Source organism: Eulemur rufifrons, chromosome 8 (assembly GCF_041146395.1).
Source record: "Eulemur rufifrons isolate Redbay chromosome 8, OSU_ERuf_1, whole genome shotgun sequence".
NCBI lineage: Eukaryota > Metazoa > Chordata > Mammalia > Primates > Lemuridae > Eulemur > Eulemur rufifrons.
In genome coordinates, this window is record NC_090990.1 from 88,912,897 (window position 1) to 88,931,172 (window position 18,276).

The following is an 18,276-nucleotide window of genomic DNA, read 5'->3' on the forward strand; positions in this document are numbered from 1 at the left end:
ACCAGTCAGTGATTATCATTTACATTCCAAAATGGGCTCTTAACACTCAGAGACAAGTTTCAAAAGCCAAAGCCTTTGATTTCTAAGAACCCAGTTTTGGGAAACACAAGACTTAGCTAAAATTTTCTAGCCAAAAGTTGGGCTATGTTGACACGGGATCTGTTCCATCCTATTGTGGTAAGTGGGACTTTAGGGACGTCGTCAAGCGTCAGCCACGTGGAAGATGCTTCATGGAGAGGCCGTCTTCAGGGCAATCCTCTCTTGGGAGAAAAGAGTAATTGTGAAGAAGGGGAAATTGAAGAGGGTAGGGGTGGAGGTTAGGTGAAGAGATACATTGTGAAGGGTGCTTCGTGGGATGGTGCCCACACGCAAAACCACACACACTTCCCACCTTGTACCTCTCCCTCCAGAGAAGTTCCATTGCAATATTCACCACCTTTTTCTGCCTCTGAATCCTGTAAAGGGCAGGGGAAGCAAGAAGGGTCTCTGCAATGGCACGTTGGCAAATCTCAATCAGACCATCCTCCTTTCAGAGACCATGGGCAGTATCTATGGTCACAGTGCACTATTACCCTTGCTCGTTCAGACTTCACGTGCATCCGCCACGTCTCGATGCCACCTTAAACTCTGGCCAGCAGGCTTGCTATTCTACACAGCTAGCAGGGAGCTTCACTTTTATCTTAACCTACAAGGTTGGTACAATTTGAATGTGTTACGTATTTCCCCCAAAATCATCTAAATACGTGAAATCCCCATAATATTAAGGGTCATCAAGGCAAGGTTATTTATACATATATTTAGTATAATATAACAAGTTCTCACGTTATGCAGGAATTTCTGTGTTTACGTGTCTGTCTCCCCCACTAGACTATGAGTACCTTAAGTGTCAGGATCATTTTTGCAGGAAAACAGTACGACAAACACATTATTCAATAAATATTTGATAAATAAATGAACACATGTACACATGTCCTGGGACAAGATCGCTGAAAGCCCAGATTCTGAGGTCAGACCACCCAAATTCTAATTCCAGCTCCACCCTTACCAGCTATGTAAGCTTGGTCAAGTTAACCTCTATTCAGTTTTTGATTCCTGATATATGTTGAAATAACAATGCTATATACTTCATAGAATGCATACATGCATAGAATGCATGTCCCTGACACAAAGTAAATAACAAATATTATTACTATCATTATTGAAATCTAGAATATCTGGCCACTATGGCTACCAAAAGTCTCCAAACATTTAATCCCCAACTCAAGTAAAGAAAATCTCATTTCGTAAGACTTCATTTCATAAGCTAAGGCATGATTCAAAGGCCTTCCACAAGGTGAGAGCATTCCAGGCACAGGTGGTGGTGAACGGCTGTCTTTCATCACCACTGAGGACCAGCTGAGAGTCGTAAAGAGACATGAGTGATCTGGGTGTAAAGGATGAGGAATAACTTCTTAACGTTTGAGGGTGTGGAAACCTAGGCTGAAACCCTAAGGGAAACCATGGAATTCCCGCTTTCTTGAGATTCTTAAAAAATTAGTTAACCAACTCCAAGACAGGTAGGGACCAGGAAAGCATCTCATGCTAAAATAACAAGCAGTTTGCATAGGTCAGTTGAGTTTAACTGCTGTTGACCTTGTTCTAGAGGAGTACTATTACCTGGAGACATAAATATATATAATAAAAGAAAGAAAGTATGGGAAGCAGATTCCTCTACATAGTGTGATTGTAATGCAAACATTTTAATATGCTGTTAATCCTTGTTCAAAATAACTTTAAATCTCATTAAGAAACCATTTCTGAAGGAGCTGAATGAATGATGCTCTGGTATAAATACATCATGAAAGCAGGCAGTTGTTGAGGTCACATTTAGCGGCAAACTCAGCGAAGTACCCAACATCCTATTGCTTACAGGTAATGCTATATGCAATTTCCAGCTTAAGGAAGCAAATAGAAGACGGGAAAAGTCACAGAGAAACTCGTGTGAGTGGAGAGACCCAAATGACATATCTATTATTCTTTTCAAGCATGAGAGTGTTTTGCATATTTCCTCTTGGGTAGAAAATGTTCTCATTTTAGTGAAGAGGTTGGTGCAAACTCTTGCTCCTCTTCATGGTTGCTCAGAGGAAGAGACCAAAAAGAAAGAAGGTTTCTAGGGGGGAAAAATAGAGCTAGCAGAGGATTTGATCCAGAGCAACTTGAAGCCTGAGTAAGGGCGGAGAGGAGGGTATGTGCAAGTGACAGAGGAATCAAGGCTGGTTGGCAGTTTTGGAGCCAAATGTGGTGATTAGACAGGGCTAGAATAGTGAGTAACAGTTTGTTCTCTCAAATTATTGAACGTTAAATGTTTCAATATAACTATTAAATTATTTGTATATAGCAGAATCGCAAATTTGCACACTACTACTTAGTTTTTCAAGGAAAATGTGGTTTCTGTGTTTCCTGTAACTGATCTATCCTTCCTCCAAGCTTGTACCCTATTGAGGAGCAGGAGGGAAAACAAACCTGCCAATTAATGATATGTCAGGCTGTTTTCCTTTTAAAGTGCCTTGTGGTAACTCCTTTTTTTAAAGAGAGAGAAAATTCTCTTCATTCTCTCTCCCCAAGGGGCTCATGGTGATGGGAAAGAGGCTATGGCCTATCCGGTGTGCCCTGGTTCTTGCTGCTGGCTGGTCTGGCCCAGACCCGGCCTGTTGTCTTCTGGGACACTACTGGTCCTATCTGGCCTTTTGGGACACTGTGCAATTATTCCCTGCTAGAGTCCACACTACACCCGGCTGCTTGAGGGAGCTTGAGGATCTGATCATCCCCAAAGTCAACTGCTGTGGTTTCCAAGACACACTGGACAAGTTTCCAAGCCAAAGCTGGCTTCTCCTCAAGTCTTGCAGCCTCCCCCAGGCTATGGGAGAGAAAAAAGTCACTAGCCCAATGCACTCTCTTTCCTAGCAGGGTCTGTCTGCCACAGCTGCTCTATTCCCCAAGCTTCCACCTCATAAAAGGAGGAAAAAGGTAGTTTCCTCTTATATATGCACTTGCTTTGTTTCACCACAACTGGATTAACCAGCTGAAGCTGTAAAATGACCGTGACCTTTGCCACACCACCACCATTACCCAGACGACACTGATAGACTTTCAGTGACCCCATTTCCTCAGATCGTTCCTGGGCCTAACTTTCCCGACCAATGAGCAACAGAACATGTTTTCACCAAGCATGCACAGATTCAGCCAGACACATTCCATCATGAATTAGCATAAACAGCCATGAACCTCCTTCCTTTCCAGTGCATAAAACCCGTGGGTTTTCCTCTTCAGAAAATTTGTCCCCTGCTGCGTGTCCCTTTGTCTGGGAGGGAACTAAGCTCAGTGCTGGCTTGGTGGAGCACTGTCGCTGCTTGGTGGAGCACTGTTGCTGGCTTGATGGAGCACTGTCGTAACCACTGGTTTTCCATGCACAGTCCTGCAGGAGGAAGTGAAGAAGTCTTTGCCTTCCTCCTTGGTCCTCACTGTCCTCCTCTAAAGTGCCTCTTCTTATGGGACAGGACTTCCTCTATGTCATTGTTCCCAGGTGCACGAAGCCCCAGGCCTAGAATTGGTGGTTGAGGGGATGCAGGAAGAGAAACAGGCTGAGCAATAAGAACACATACAGAGAAGTATTTTTAAATCACTATTCCTGTTATATACGTATGTAAAGAATGAAAAATCCACAGTAAAATCTGGTAGGCAAAGAAAAGTCAAGACCTGACTTACTAGATTGCACATTAATGATAAAAGACACTTGGAAAGTACAGCTGAGCCTTGAACAACAGGGAGTGAGGGGTGCTGACCTCTGTGCAGTCAAAAACTCACACATAACTTTTGACTCCCCCAAAACTTAACTGCTAATAGCCTAATTTGCACAGCAAGTCTTACTGATAACATATACAGTAGATTAACACGTATGCTGTATGTTATATGTATTATATACTGTCTTACAATAAAGGATGCTAGAGAACAGAAACTGCTAAGGAAATCATGAGCAAGAGAAATTATATTTACTCTTCATTAAGTGGAAGTGGGTCACCATAAAAGTCTTCATCCTCATCATCTTCATGCTGAGCAGACTGAGGGGAGGAGGAAGAGGAGGGGCTAGTCTTGCTGTCTCAGGGGTGGCAGAGGCAGAAGAAAATCCAAATAGAAGTGGTTCAAACCTTCAGTTCAAACACACAGTTCAAAGGGTGGCGGGTCCTACAATGCCCCTATCCGGTACGTGCTAGGACTATTATCACCCTCACGTTATAGATGGGAAAACTGAAGCACAGGACAGCTAGGTGACCTTGCCCAGGGTTGTGCGGAGAACTGTGGATGAGCCAGGATTCCAGTCTGGGTCGTGTGGCTCCTTTGAAACTCCCACACTAGCGCTCCAGGACGGCCACTGGATGTCAGCACACACAACTGACGCAGCAGCGGCCTTTTATGCAAGAAAGGGGAGCAGCATTTACCAAGGGCCTTCTAGGTACAAAACACTTCAGCACACATTTTTCTAATTTAATCCTGTGAGTTGAAAGAAATGTTTTAGGGAACGAAATATGCAACATTTAGTTAGCGAAGTGACTGATTCGAATCAGACGAGCTTTGTCCATATTTTTTACATTGGAAAAATAACAACATTAGAGTAGACTTGGAAGTTAAGAGGATCAGTCCTGAGATTCTTCATTAACAAAGGGCTCTTTCCAGCTATTCACACCTGATCACACAATAAAACCATTCTCAGAAAGACTTCAGGGAAGAGACCATCAGTGTGCTTTCTCTCCCTGCAAAAACCAGCCAGAGACAAGCATTTGCTATAAAATTATCTGGGTTTAATCACTATCAACATCAGAACTGCAGAACATTAAAGTACTAAACCTGTATGTACAATTACACAGACAAAAAAAATTTCTTTGTGAGGAGCAATTTTCAGCACATCTTATAAACAACAAGAGCCATTCCTATTTTGGATTTGAAAAGAGAAATGGAAATTTCCAAGATGCCCACCCCGCCTGGCTCCAATGACCCTCTGAACATCAATTTGCAAAGACCTGAGGTAGGAAGGGAGGTATTAACAATATCAGGCACTCATCCTCCCCTCTCATGTCAGGGAGGAATTTTTAGGAAACGCTTTCCATCATTTATTATACTGATGTTCCATCCGTCTGCATCATTAGGTTCAGTAGTTACCATGACAATATGATGCCTACAGCAATCTAACTTGATAGCCACATGCCAGAATGCGAAAAAATAGGACCAGCTAAGAAAGTGCGAGAAATATAATTAATTTGAACCACATAGAAAATATGTGCAAAACTGGGACCAAGAGGATCACTGCCAAGATGTCATTGAAGAGGGGATTATGAAGGGTAGCAGTCATCAAATTTCAGTGTAAAAACTTTGCTAACTGGAGCCATGTGTCAGTCTCTAAGCCAGGGAGGAGTTGAAAGTTAGTCTAGAATATTGTTCTGAGCCCCTGCCCCTCCCCCTCCCCAATTTCCTGCTACAGAGCCCAGTGGGGTCAGCTGTGGGACTATTAGGCCTCAACTTCTCTCAGGGTCTCATGCTGCCACCCTCAGTGCTGCTGCCATGTCACTCTGCTCATTCCAGCCTGCTCTTAGGGCCAGATTTTCCATCTGACAAAGTAATTCCCACCATTCTTCAATCGAGTCTTGGGAGACCCTATCCTCTTGCTTGCTAAGTGCCCAGCGGAAGCAACAGGCGAGCACACACCTCCGGGTCACAGACACGGCAGAGGGGCTGGGAGGTTGGGAGGAGGAGAGCCACGTGGAAGTGGTGATCCCGAGAGAGGAGGCCGGCGCATGCTCACTCTCAGCATGGCTGGGTTGGATAGCGGTGCTGCGCGAGGCGGTTTTGCCGGCTCTGGCTGGTGGCCATGGGCATCTGGAAGAGAAGAATAAAGGTTACACTAGTGTACAGACCCAAGCACGGCTCCTCCCAGGGCTGCCCAGGTGGATGGAGCCAGGGACCCTGAGCCTCTGTCTAGGACACTTCCCAGGGCTGTGTTCTAATTATCCATCTTTACCTCCAAAGTATCATGAAAAGAAAGTTTATAAAGAGGAGAGGCCAAATGATACATTAGCAGACTTAAGTCCACCCAGATCACCGAGGAACAAGTAAGCTCAGCTTCTCTCAAAGTGTACGATGATCCCTCATCCCCCGGACAGCGTGACACTACACCCACACCACTGCCACCAACACCAACTGTGTCCCTTACATCTCAAGCCTTGTTAGAGGTCAAGAGCAATATTAATAATAGATACATTTAATGAGCACTTTCTGGGTACCAGGCCCTTCACCTACATATCTGTGAGGTTGCTACTACTAGCCCCATTATACAGATGCAGAAACTGAGACTTAGAGAGGTTAAACAAATGGCTCAAGTACTCACATAGAGTCAGTGGTAAACTAGGACTATAAACCCAGGTCTCCTGAATCCAAAACCTGTGCTCCTAACCCCTCCTTCTGAGGGCTTCCTTACCTGAGGGACCTGTGACGGGTTGTAAAGAGGAACAGCCCCTTTAAAGGGAGGAGGAGGAAGCAGAACACCAGGGCTGGGGAAGAGCTCAGGGGAAACACCCTGTGAAGGAAAAGAAGAGAAAATGCTCTCGGTGCCTGTTGCCAGATTCCAGAATGTCAAGAGCATCCCTGAGCATCAGCTTCAGTCAAGAGAAGCACAGGGGAAGGTTCCTTGTAGAACTCAGGAATCTCAGGCAAACAGACGTGGTTCAAGCATAACCAAGCCCTGGGTCTGTAGTGGCAATACTGGAAAGAAAAAGCAGCCACCATAAATTATATTAATAGTGTCATAAAAAGTGATACACATTCTTCAAAAGGCCTAAAATAGTATATCAATACTACCAGAGTACTCTAACCAGGCTGTAAGAAATAAAAACGTTTTGCTAACAATAGGCATAAAGACCGTACGGACGTAGACAACTCCTCAGGAATGCATCACAGCCCTTGCCAAGGCCTCTGGTGAACTCTGGCTCCTCCTGGGACAGGGAAAGAGGCAGCTCCCCAGACTTCACCTAAGGAAGCTGTTATGGGCTAAACTGTGTCCCTGCCCCCCTAAAAATTCATATGTTGAAGCCCTAGCCCCCAGGACCTCAGAATGTGACTGTATGTGGACAGAAGGTCTTTAAAGAGGTAATTAAGGTACACTGAGGTCCTGTTGGTAGTCCCTAATCCAATAAGACTGATGTCCTTCCAAGAGGAGGAAATTTGAACACAAACACACTCAGAGAAAGACCATGTGAAGACACAGGGAGAAGACAGACATCCTCAAGCCAAGGAGAGAAAAGAGGAAACAACCCTGGGGACACGTTGATCTCAGACTTCCAGCCTCCAGAACTGTGAGAAAATAAATTTCTGTTGTTTAAGCTTTCTAGTCTTGATATTTTGTTACGGCATTCTGAGCAAACTAAGGGGGAAGCTTTCTCTATCTCCCCCACGAGTCAGGCCCTGGCAGGGCAGCACCCCCAGCCCACACTGGGAGCTCAGATCCCACGCACACCGGCACCTGCGGGGGTCCTGGGCTCCCGCCCGCGGGCTGCTCACCTCAGACGAGCCTCCAATCTCAATGCCTACAGCTGTTCCTCCCCCGGATGCAGATTCTCCTCCTTCGCCCCCACCTGGAAGACAAGTCAGAGCTATTTCCTCTGCTCAGGACTGAGAGGCCCCCAATCCCAGAAGGCGCCCCCCGACCCTTGAGAGTGCCACGTGGACCACAGGTTGGCAGTACCTCTGCCCCTGGAGAAGGCGCTAGCACCTGGCAGCGGTGGGGACTCGGAGGAAGGTGTCAGTGAGAGGCCCAGGCTAGCCTGGGGGGCAGAAGATGCTCTGGGGGTCTCCTGCTTTTTGGAAAAAGAAAGGCAGCATTGGTGACATTGGTGGCCAACAAATTCATGCCAGCCTGCTTGTATTCCTGTACCCACAACGACAGCATCCCCTGCAACCTACAGCCGGGGTGCTCTCCCCAAAACACTATTTCCTCGTGCCGCCCCCTGCCCAGGAATCCAGGCTAGCCTCCTGTGCCGGCCCTCTCAGGTTAGCATTCTTCGTCCTGACTTCTTACGGTCTTTCACAGTCTGCCTTTGCCCTCACAAGACCAATTTATTTCCCACAACCTCCCACCACGAAACCTCCGTTTCACTTGGCCTGGGCAGAGGCCGGGCCAGAGCGAGTGCTCTGAGGTGCTGGGCAGTGTCCTCTGAGAGGCTGCAGCAGCGGCAGCTTCCCTGCCCTCCCGCAGGGCTACCTCGGAGTCGGGACTGTCCGATGAGTCTTCGTCTCCAGAGGGGGGCACGTTGTTGGCGGGCTTCGATCGAAACCAGCTGAACCAGCCGAAGCCTGAGCTCTGGAGGAGGAAGAGGAACTTCTGTGGCCTGTCGATTGGCTTCTCCCCGCTGACTGGGATTAACTCCCCAAGGTGACGGTGCGGGGGGCAACCAGAGCCCAGGCTCCAGCTCGGCCCCACCATCGAGGGAGGGACGGCAGGGGCCGGAGGACAAGAGAAGAACAGCTCCCTCCACCTTTGTGCTCTCTTTCCCATCGCCTAGCTTTTCTCTCCATGCAGTGTTTTGGGAAGATTTTTTATCAGCTTCATCGGAGGACGACTCCTCATCCTCCTTGACGGAAATGGTGGAACTCTCAGAAACGCTTCGCACTCTGGGAACCAGTGGTGCCTGGAATTAGAGCAAATAAGAACTAGCATTTGGATAGCACCTGACAGGTTACAAAACACATCTATATATACGTCCCCACCTGACCTGCTCAATGAATGAGATCACATCCTACTGACGAGGAACGAAGGTGCAGCCATGAGAAACGACTCGCTGGAGGTCTCAGGATAAAGTCGGAGCCCAAACCCAGTCCTCACGTTGGTCTTAGTCTTAGGGAGTTTGGTCTGCTCCCCTACCTCTCCAGAACCATAAAGTTTCCAGAACTCTGCCAAGGCCTGGAGCAGGGGCTACGGAATGCTAGTGCAGAGAGGAAGACAGCCAGGGAATGGCCCACAGAGACCCACAAAGCCCCCAAAACAGCACCAAACCTGACTCATCTTAGAGCTCATTTCCTAACAGACTTGCTCAAGATCAACTGTGAACATATGCACCAAAAAGGATGAAAATACACTCCTGCCCTTTTATATTAACTTTATTATGGCAAAATATACATAGCATAAAGTTTACCATTTTTACCATTTTAAGTGTGCAATTCAGTGACACTAAGTATATTCACAATGTTCTACAAACATCACCACTATCCATCTCCAGAACTTTTTCATCTTCCCCAACAGACACTCTGCACCCCCCATGTCCCCTCCCCACAGCCCCTGGTCACCTATATTCTACTTTCTGTCTCTGCATTTGCTGTTCTATGTATCTCATATTAAGTGGAATCATACAAATATATTGCCCTTATATTTACATTTTGCCCTCTCAATAAGGCACAGTTGGTACAAACTTTGAAAAGCACTTTGGCAAAACACAGAAAAAGCTTTATTTTTTATTCAAATGACTATAGTATTTAAAAGTGTACCAGGCCCTGTTCTAAGTGTTTTATATATAATGACTCGTTTAATCCTTACAACAGTCCTGTGCGGTGGGTACTGTTACTATCATCTCATTTCACATATGAAAAAACTAAGGCTTGGAAAGGTTAAGCAGCCTGTCGAAGGTCACACAGCCAGTGAGCGGCAGAGCAAGGCTCAAACCTAGGCAGCCTGCCTTTCCTCCCAGGAGTGTCTCCTGGTTGAGTAATTCGAGACGTAGACACGGGCTTATATACTAGGATGCCCATCACTACCTGTATTGTATATGAGTGAATAAAGGCAGGAAGTGGGGGAAGAACAAAAAGGAAAGCAACATACTCAAAATGCATGACAACGCGGGAATGACCAACTGAAACCGGAGCTCCCTGGAGGCCTTCTGTCACCGTGGCCTGCTGCCTCCCTGGCCTTGGTTCTCAGCTTCCCCTGTTGCCCCTCACTCTCTAGGCACAGTGGGCCCCTTGCTCTTCCTTAATCACACCAAGGGAGCTCACTTGGTGGCTGTGCTCTTGCTGTCTCCTCTGCCTGAACACCTGTCCTCTAGATACCTACCTGGCTCATCCTAAGCTCCGTTCTGATCTGTGCTCGAAGGCCGCCTCTGAGCCACCTTCCTTGACTGCCCTTCTGAAGGAAGACGCCTCACACATATGGCTGCCTACTTTTAGTCACCTTGGCTGGACTTGAGCACCACGAGGCAGGGCTGTGTTTGACCCAGTGATGCACCCCCAGCCCCTGGGACAGTACCTGGGACGTTGTAGGAGCTCAGCGAATATTTGTGAACAATAAATGGATGAATGGTGCTACTTTCATACACGGGATTTTGTCATGCCAATATTAAAAATTGTATTTATAAATGACATAGAAAGTCTCATTATATAGTATTAAATAACAAATAGGAAATAAAGCTTTACATATGTTCTTAACCATTTAAAAACATGTATGTATACATATATACATGTATACACATATATGTATACATTTACATATATATGCATATATTAAAAATATTGGAAGGGAAGAACTAAAATACTCAACTGAAATATTTGACTGTTGGATTAAAAGTGATGTTTGTTTGATTCTTTATATGAAACTTTATTTTTAAATTTGTCTATAACAATAATGTACTACTTCCTTAGGAAAAAAAAACAGTAAAACATAAAAGTTTTTTAAGAACTGCAGCCCTGTTTCTACTTGAAAAAGTGACGTGATGTAACCCTCCCACCAGGCCAGGCTAAGGAACATCTGAGGTTTGGAACCAGCGGGGCCCGTTGTTGAGGGAAGGGTGACTTCAGCGAGCAGTGAGACAGAGTGATTAATTAGAACCGGTCACCGCCAAGACCCTCTAGCCTAGCTGAGGAGAAAAGACCTAAGCAGGCGCTATCACAGCTACCATAGATCTCTCTTTGAAATACAGCCAGATATAAGTTAAAACTGGGAAATAGTCAACAAGTCTCCCATGACGGGGCAGGGTACGGGGAGCATCTGGCGCAGCGGTGAGACGACGTCAGAGGGAGCAGAGATCTGTGCGGCCAAAACCCAACCCAGCGCTGCTGCCTGTCCCCCTGTGGACATAGGTTGGTGGGACTGAGCATGGACAGGAACGCAGCCTCCTGCCCACTCCCGGGAGTCCGTGTAGGAAGAAAGGTGCACCGTGGGAGAGAGAGCGCTGCGGCGCTTGGGGGGAGTCTGCATGCGGCTGAGAGGCCAGGGCAGTTGGTAAAAGCCGGAAGCATTAGTGTGGGCATCAGCTTCTTGTATGCTTTGTCCTCTCTCTCACCTGTGGTTTAGAAATGGCCTTTTGACCATCAGGATGCTGGAAGGTTTCTTGAGAGACTGTGTTCTCTCCTGTAGCACAAAACAAAAACAAGAATAGAATTGGAAGTTGCGTGGACACAGTCGGCTTTCTTAACCGCAGCAGAAGCTCAGAGCCCACAACCCCAGCAGATCATAGTAAATGAAAAGTTGGCTTGCACGGTCCTCTAGATGCCAGCCACCCCCGGACCTCTGGGCAACTCGACCTCTACTGCCAAGTTCGTTCCTTAGGAATCTTGGCAATCAGAGCCACGTGGAGCTGGAGTGCAGGGAGCCCCACTACCCTCCCTCGGCTGGTGTCTCCGTCTCGAACTGGACATTATCTTAGAGGCTCTGTGTGGCCTCCGGCACTTCCCTGGTCTCACTCAGCATTGCTCACCCACACTTGGCCCCTGCCGTCCAAGCTCTGATGGCCCTGAAGAAACTCAGGACCAGGACAGAAACTAGAGTTTCTGCTAGAGTCCCTGCCAGGGAGCTCTTGGATGCAGCACTGCAGAAAGAAGACTCGGCCTGCGCTACGATGCATGTGAGGTGCGGGTGGCATGTTCTTCACTTCTCCACCCTCCAATCTCTCCCCAAGAAACTATGCAATGTCAGGGAAGGCCAGGAGTGGCTGCCGCTTGTCCTGCTGTGCTTGTCCCAGTGGAGAAGTAGACAGGACCAGGAGAGAGCAATCCTCCTGAGATGCACGCACAGCACCAGCATAGTGGCCAACAACCCGTAGGCCTCAGTAATGCTCACACCCACCACTCCAACCCCCCTCCTCTGGCGGCCCCTACACCTCCTTCACTTGCTCCCTCCCCACCAGACTCCGCACCCAAGGCAGCCAGCCTAGCTGCCAGTTCCTACCAGGGGCTGGGTGTGTCTGCAGCGTTTCCTCCCAGACCGTTCCTCCAGGAACCCACGTCACTGCCACGCTGCCATCGGTCCCCTGTAGATGGGTCTCAGGAACTGCATAAAGAGGCACTGGTGCCCCTGTCTGCCCTGCACCCCCTCTTGCTGGGTAGGAGCCAGGCTGGAGGGGAAGGGGTTGCTGTGGACTGGGCTGGGTCACGCAGCTCTGCTCAGGTGTCGGCCACAGGGCTGAGCGGTGCCCAGGGGCTTCTGAGTAGCCCTGAGGTCCAGAAAGATCCTGGTAGAAAGTGTTCTCTAAGGACACAGGGCAAAGAGAAAGAAGTGAGACCTGAACTGTGGCATTTACAGACTGATCACACCAGAAACTTTCCTGCTCATGTCCTCTTTGGAAAGCAGACACAAAGGCTGCTTGATGTGGCTTCTACAGTGTGATGACAGTAAAACACAGGGTGATTGTATGTTGACAGAGCTATTTCCCTCACTACCTTGTATGATCTCTGAGCCTTTAACGAGGGGTTGGAGGGCAGAAATTATCATCCTAACTCTACATCTTATTATTTTGGGACAAACTCACCTTTAAGGAGTTTTTAATGGACTTAGGTATTTGAAATTTAGAAAGTTTCCAGTTAAAAACCAAAATCAGACTATAGAAATGATGGTTTTGCTTTTATTTATGTATTTTATTCTTTTGAGACAGACTCCTGCTATGTTGCCCAGGCTGGTCTTGAACTCCTGCGCTCAAGCAGTCCTCCCACCTCGGCCTCCTGAGTAGCTGGGACTACAGTTGTGAGCCACCGCACCACACCCGGCTTTGCTTTTAAATAATCAGAGCACATTTGCTCTGGAAGGCACCTTGCTGATAAGACAAGCTAAGATGTGGACATGTGATTGGTACAGGCCACAGGACTGGCGTGGGCAGCCGACGGGCACGCTCCCCCAGGCCCCAGGACACAGGCCAGGGAGGCGGCAGCCATCCAGAGCCCCAGCCTGGCTCTCCTCCAGCCCTTCACCTTTACAGAGACAGAAACCGGGACCTGCCCTTCCTTCCTGAGAGAGTGCCAAGGGCTGAGAAATGGCCGGAAGGGAAGAGATGAGAGCCTTCCCGACCCTACCGCGGGAACGAGGACAAGTATGGAGGTAATGGGACGCGCTGCTTGCCAACTTGCCAAGAGGCCTCCTGAGGGAAGAACATATCTATCCACAGTTCTATGGCAGCTGATAGCTCCAAACTCAAGAGCTTCTGATGTCCCCAACCACAGCCTCTGGACCCAAGACAGTCATCCAGCTGGGGAGAAAGTACTAACATAAGCAAAGCAATTAGTTAACAATACAATGCAACACTAACACATCCAGGAATTTAAAACCCCGCACTGGAAGCAGAAGCTCTCACACTGCGGGAACTGGGAAGCCTCAGGTATGTGAGGCTGGCAGCAGGCACGTGGGGAGGCGCCCACAGGCTGGGGCAGATTCACACAGACCAGGAAGGCGCTCTGGGAGGGGGAGGGCGAGTGTCTTTGTGAATTACTTCACCTCATATAATCAGAGCCTGAGTGTCAGCTAGTTATATCATCAGTTCATCATTTTGAGTACCTGTTGCCGTTCCTCTGGCTCCTGAAATACCTGAGCGAGCAGAATGAGGGTCCACAAGGTCTCCTGTTAGCTTTTGCTGTTGAAAGTAAAGTAAAATCCTTTTAAGCAGCACAAAGAAAAACAAGAACAAGGAATAAGGAGGTTCAAAAATCAAGACAAAAAGAAACTTCCAGTGTGAGTGACAAGGTAAGGGAGCCTCAGCTGAAAGCTTAGGAGCTGGGGTCACCCTGGTCTCCCAGCTCCACTCAGAGCAGGCAGAGCTGGCCGGAGACCAGGGTCGTCCCCCGTCCCCCAGACAAAGGGCAAATGGAAGGAATGACACCAGAGGCCTCGGCGTGTGCGGCAGATGGAGGAAGGAAAGGCTGTGTGTGCTTCAGAAAATCCACTCTGTCCTTTCTTCAGGAGCAAAATGGGAGAAGGAAAATGAAGGAGGCCTGTTTCAATTCCTGTTCTGATTACACCCAGCAGCTTTTGCAACTGTCAGAACAAAAAGGAAAGGGCCAGAAGTCTTTTAGGCAATTGCCCTATATTACATGAAAGTGACACAGGTCCACTGTGATCCACTGTTCCTAGCGGAGACAGTGAAGCTTTGATGCTCATAAAACATATTATCTGGGACCTCAGGGAAGGGTGGCAAGAGTGACTGGGAAGGGTGCCCCACTGTGTCACACACCAGCATAGGAAACTGTTTCCACACAGCAGGGACGCTCAGAGTCCCACCTTTCGCAGGACACAGGTGGTGAGTCATGGGTGAAGGGAGAGACCACGGCACGTGTGGGGGCTGGGGACTCGCCAGTGTCAGTGCCCACCTGTGCTAAGTTGAGGGAAGGAAGAGGGAATCAAAGGGCCCACCCCACCGACGCCCTGGCTCCAGCCCCGCTCACCTCCAGCCCTTCCTGCAGCCTCCGCAGCTGCACCAGCCAAGCTGGCTCCAGGCCTCCATCTCCACCGCGCCTTTCTACAACCAGAGGATCTGACAGCTTCAGTTTCTCTGCCAGCTGTGCCAGGTTTCCAGACAGGTCGGAGGCAGAGAGTAAGACAGGGGAAAGAAGACAGAGAAATAAGAGATGGACAGACGTGGGGGAAAGAGGCAATAAGGGAAAAGGAGAGAGAAAGTAACTCACTTGCAAATTATATTATAAATAATAACTGAGAAACAGCAAATTCAGCAGATATCGTCCCATTATAAGTAAACAATTAACCCATCTGGGGGGTTAGATGCTAAATAAAATGTGAAGAGAAACAGTTACTCAGCTTTATTTCTCTGCAGAGCTGTCTGCTCCGCATCAGTGCTTCTCACACTTCCATATTCGTAGGAATCACCCAGGACCCTGTTAAAATGCTAATTCTGATTCCAGAAGTCTCAGGTGGGCCTGGGAGTCTGCATTTCTAACAAGCTCCCAGGAGATACTGCTACTACTTTGTGCTTCAAGACTTTATTCCATGATTAAGTCCCCAGACTTTCCTAATCATCTATCCTGGACCCCGAGCTCCTTGCAACCAGAAACCTGTTGGCAGAAATTTGGGGACTTTGGGGGTTCAGCACCACAAATTTTATGGGTTACAGAATCCAGCACTTGGGCCCCATTTAAAGCAAAACAAAAAATTAGGCTGCCTTTTTAGTCTCTAGCTAATGGGTTTTTCTTCAATTAATGAACAACTATTTGCTTGATCACTGTTTTCTTCCCTGGGAACCAAAGGTTGATATGCTTTTGTTTTCTATTTTAAATATATCCCACATGTGATAAAATATTCCATGCATTTAAAAGCATTTTAATAAGGATCATTTCCTGTTTTAATCACTAAAATATATTTTCCAAACCCAGCTTTTGTAATTAGAATGGTTCACTGTAGCATGCAGTTTTACTGTACCAGAAAAGCAGACGCAAGAATGGATTTCTTGAGCAGCACACACATGGCTTCCAGTCCCCCGACCCCACCACCACCTGTCCAGAGCAGCCTTCTTTGTGTCGTGTCAGGCCTCTGCTTATCACGTCCGGGTGTGCATACGTGGTCAAAGCCTGCCATGAGCTGCGATTTTACAGCGTGTTCAAAGAAGATGAAATGTGGAGTCGAAGCTGCTCTACAATGGCTTTCTCTGAATATTGAAGATAAAACAACTGTGGAGAACCCTTTGAGAGGCTCACCTTGATGAGTTCCACTAATAGCACGGGGTGACTGCTCTCTCCCTGGCTCAAGATAGCCACGCCAATGGCTTCGCAGTAATGCAAGGCCTGGGACACAAGGCCGTAATCTGCCAGACGGGAAGCATAAAGGAGCTTATACACCTGCGAAGGGAACAGGGCCAGAGACTAGTCCATCCGGGGAGGGACAGGAAAAGAGTGAGACAGAAGTGTAGATAAGGCTTCTTGGAAGTCAGCTGACTGCCAGCTTCCGCTAACTCAGACATCCAAATACCAAGAGCCTTGTGCCATCTGGAATATTTTATTCGTGCATGGGCACAGTTACAAATCCAGCCCGCAATTCCTGCGTTACAGAGAAAAGGATGCGAGTCACATCAGTGCAGTCTTCCCAGGCCCTGCTCACCACGGAGCGTGCGCTGGAGCATTTACTTACTAAGTAGCCACATGGGCAGGGGGCGCAGGAGCAGGCACCACAGGGATGTATAAAAGAAGCAAAAAGAGACCCCAGCACAAGGGGCTTAAAGCCAGTGGAAAGTACTGACAAAAAAAGGTCAGTTTCCACGGAGGCATGAGTGACAGGGCAAATATGAGGGCTTTGGTATCAGACGGACTCAAGTTCAAATCTGAGGCCCATACTAGTGTGAAACATTGGGCTAGCTACCTCCTCTCTCTGTGCCTCAGTTTCCTCACTAGTATGGCAATACTAATACTACCCACCTCCCTGGTGGTTGTGAAGGTTAAATGAGATAATCCGCACGAAGTATGTAGAGCAAAGGGGATGCAAGAGATGGGAGCTGGCAGCATATAAGCCCTCTGAGCCTCAGTTTCCTCTTTTGTAAAAGGGGGCAATCATGTCTACCTCGCAGGATTAGAAATAACACACACGAAGCAGAATAGCACGATGTCGGGCACATAGAACACAGTCATAAAACTGGTTTAAGTCATTACTATCAGCTCAGACCTGCACCCAAATAACTGGGAGGTGAGATGAATGAAGAAGGGAAAGAAAAAGAAACCAAGGTGCCAGGAGAGAGGAGCTAATCCGGCAAGGCTTTGCCCGAAAAGGTGAGTCTTTGGCAAAATGCTTAAAGAATAGAAGACACAAAATGGGTCATTTCTCCATAATACAGTCATTTTCAAGGTTTTACTTGTTCTGTGCTGTGTTTGTGTGTGTGCGTGTTCCTGTTGCTGCGTGTGCTCTGAATGCCACGCGCTGAAGGAGATGGAAAGAACCGCTGGTGAGGTCTGTGCCTGCAGGGCTGCTTGGGGCAGAAAGACGAGGCGCCTGAGCGCGGAGGGAAGCGAGCACGAGGCAGCATGAGTTCAACATCAGCTGGGGCCCTGCGGTCCCCCGGGGGGGCCCGCGCTGTGGCTGAATGACCTCGACGCTGCCCTGGTGCCTTACAGAGACTAACCGGCTGCGTCTCGTGCCAGCTTCATCACCAGGCACCACTGTCGCCCCTGCTGAGACCACTGATGGCCAATCTTCAGTCACAAGAGTCAGAGCGGTGAGGGGAACGTTCACAAGAGAAGGAATGATGCCGGATCTTAGGGTACACAGAGGATTTGGACAGGAGGATGACACGATGTCAGCAGTGGTCTTTATGAATTTCAGGTGACACAGGGACATCATGTAGAGAAGTTGAAAAAGAGGATAGAGACGGGTACTGCCTGCACAGCTGAAGCCCTGAGAGGAAAGAGAGGAGGGTGAGGGCCAAGGACAGAGTGCGAGGGACTTTCCGAGGTAGAAGACAGAAGAGTCCAACAGAGACCCGAGAAGGAGCCTTGGAAGGAGGTGGGGTGGGCAGCCCGTGGGCTGGGCTGGTGCTCCCCTCCCCGGGCAGGGTGGCCGTGGAGGCTCAGGAGGAGGGAGAGCCATCTGGAGAGAGGAGCAGAGGGGCTGTTCCGGGAGCGAGGTGCGGGGCACAGGACCGCAGGCACGACTTTCACACGTCAGGAGTGAGGCAGGAGCCTCTGGCAGAGAGGCCTCGGCAAGGTTTTGCTTTCGTATTATAAAATGCAAACCTTTGGGGGATATAAAAGGAAATCCTAAACCTTTCCATGTTCCACCTAATGAAGAAAATTTCAGGAGATGAGTTAGGCCCAGCTGCTGTGCGCCAAATAACAAGGCCGGAAGCCAGTTGCCACAGCTGTGTGGCACAGTGAGGGCGGTGGCCTCCTCGGGGTTCAGTTACCTGGAAGGAAGGGATGAAGGATTTGGGGTGGCCCAGCATCTGACAGTACTCGAAGATTTCCGTCCTCTGCATTGCCTCAGTTGTTGCAAATTTCCAAAACTCTTGA

At 48.3% G+C, this 18,276-nt stretch overlaps 1 protein-coding gene across 12 annotated transcripts in view; it reads right to left on the reverse strand.

The window, feature by feature from the left end:
- Positions 1-5,768: 5,768 nt before the first annotated feature.
- SEC16B (SEC16 homolog B, endoplasmic reticulum export factor) overlaps positions 5,769-18,276 on the reverse strand; it is a 36,504-nt gene continuing 23,996 nt past the window's right edge. For 6 of the 12 annotated variants that reach the window (XM_069480248.1, XM_069480252.1, XM_069480247.1 and 3 more), the window contains 13 exons: positions 18,171-18,276; positions 15,979-16,119; positions 15,704-15,862; positions 14,716-14,829; positions 13,832-13,907; positions 12,236-12,535; positions 11,352-11,419; positions 8,559-8,711; positions 8,285-8,383; positions 7,769-7,880; positions 7,585-7,658; positions 6,506-6,604; positions 5,769-5,907 (listed from right to left, as the gene is read on the reverse strand). In XM_069480248.1, coding sequence (XP_069336349.1) covers positions 5,836-5,907; positions 6,506-6,604; positions 7,585-7,658; positions 7,769-7,880; positions 8,285-8,383; positions 8,559-8,711; positions 11,352-11,419; positions 12,236-12,535; positions 13,832-13,907; positions 14,716-14,829; positions 15,704-15,862; positions 15,979-16,119; positions 18,171-18,276 — 1,573 coding nt within the window. In that variant the 3' untranslated portion in view covers positions 5,769-5,835. Of the gene's footprint in view, positions 5,908-6,505; positions 6,605-7,584; positions 7,659-7,768; positions 7,881-8,284; positions 8,384-8,558; positions 8,712-11,351; positions 11,420-12,235; positions 12,536-13,831; positions 13,908-13,988; positions 14,309-14,715; positions 14,830-15,703; positions 15,863-15,978; positions 16,120-18,170 lie in introns of those variants that run through there. The other 6 variants (XM_069480257.1, XM_069480255.1, XM_069480256.1 and 3 more) reach the window with 4 other exon arrangements.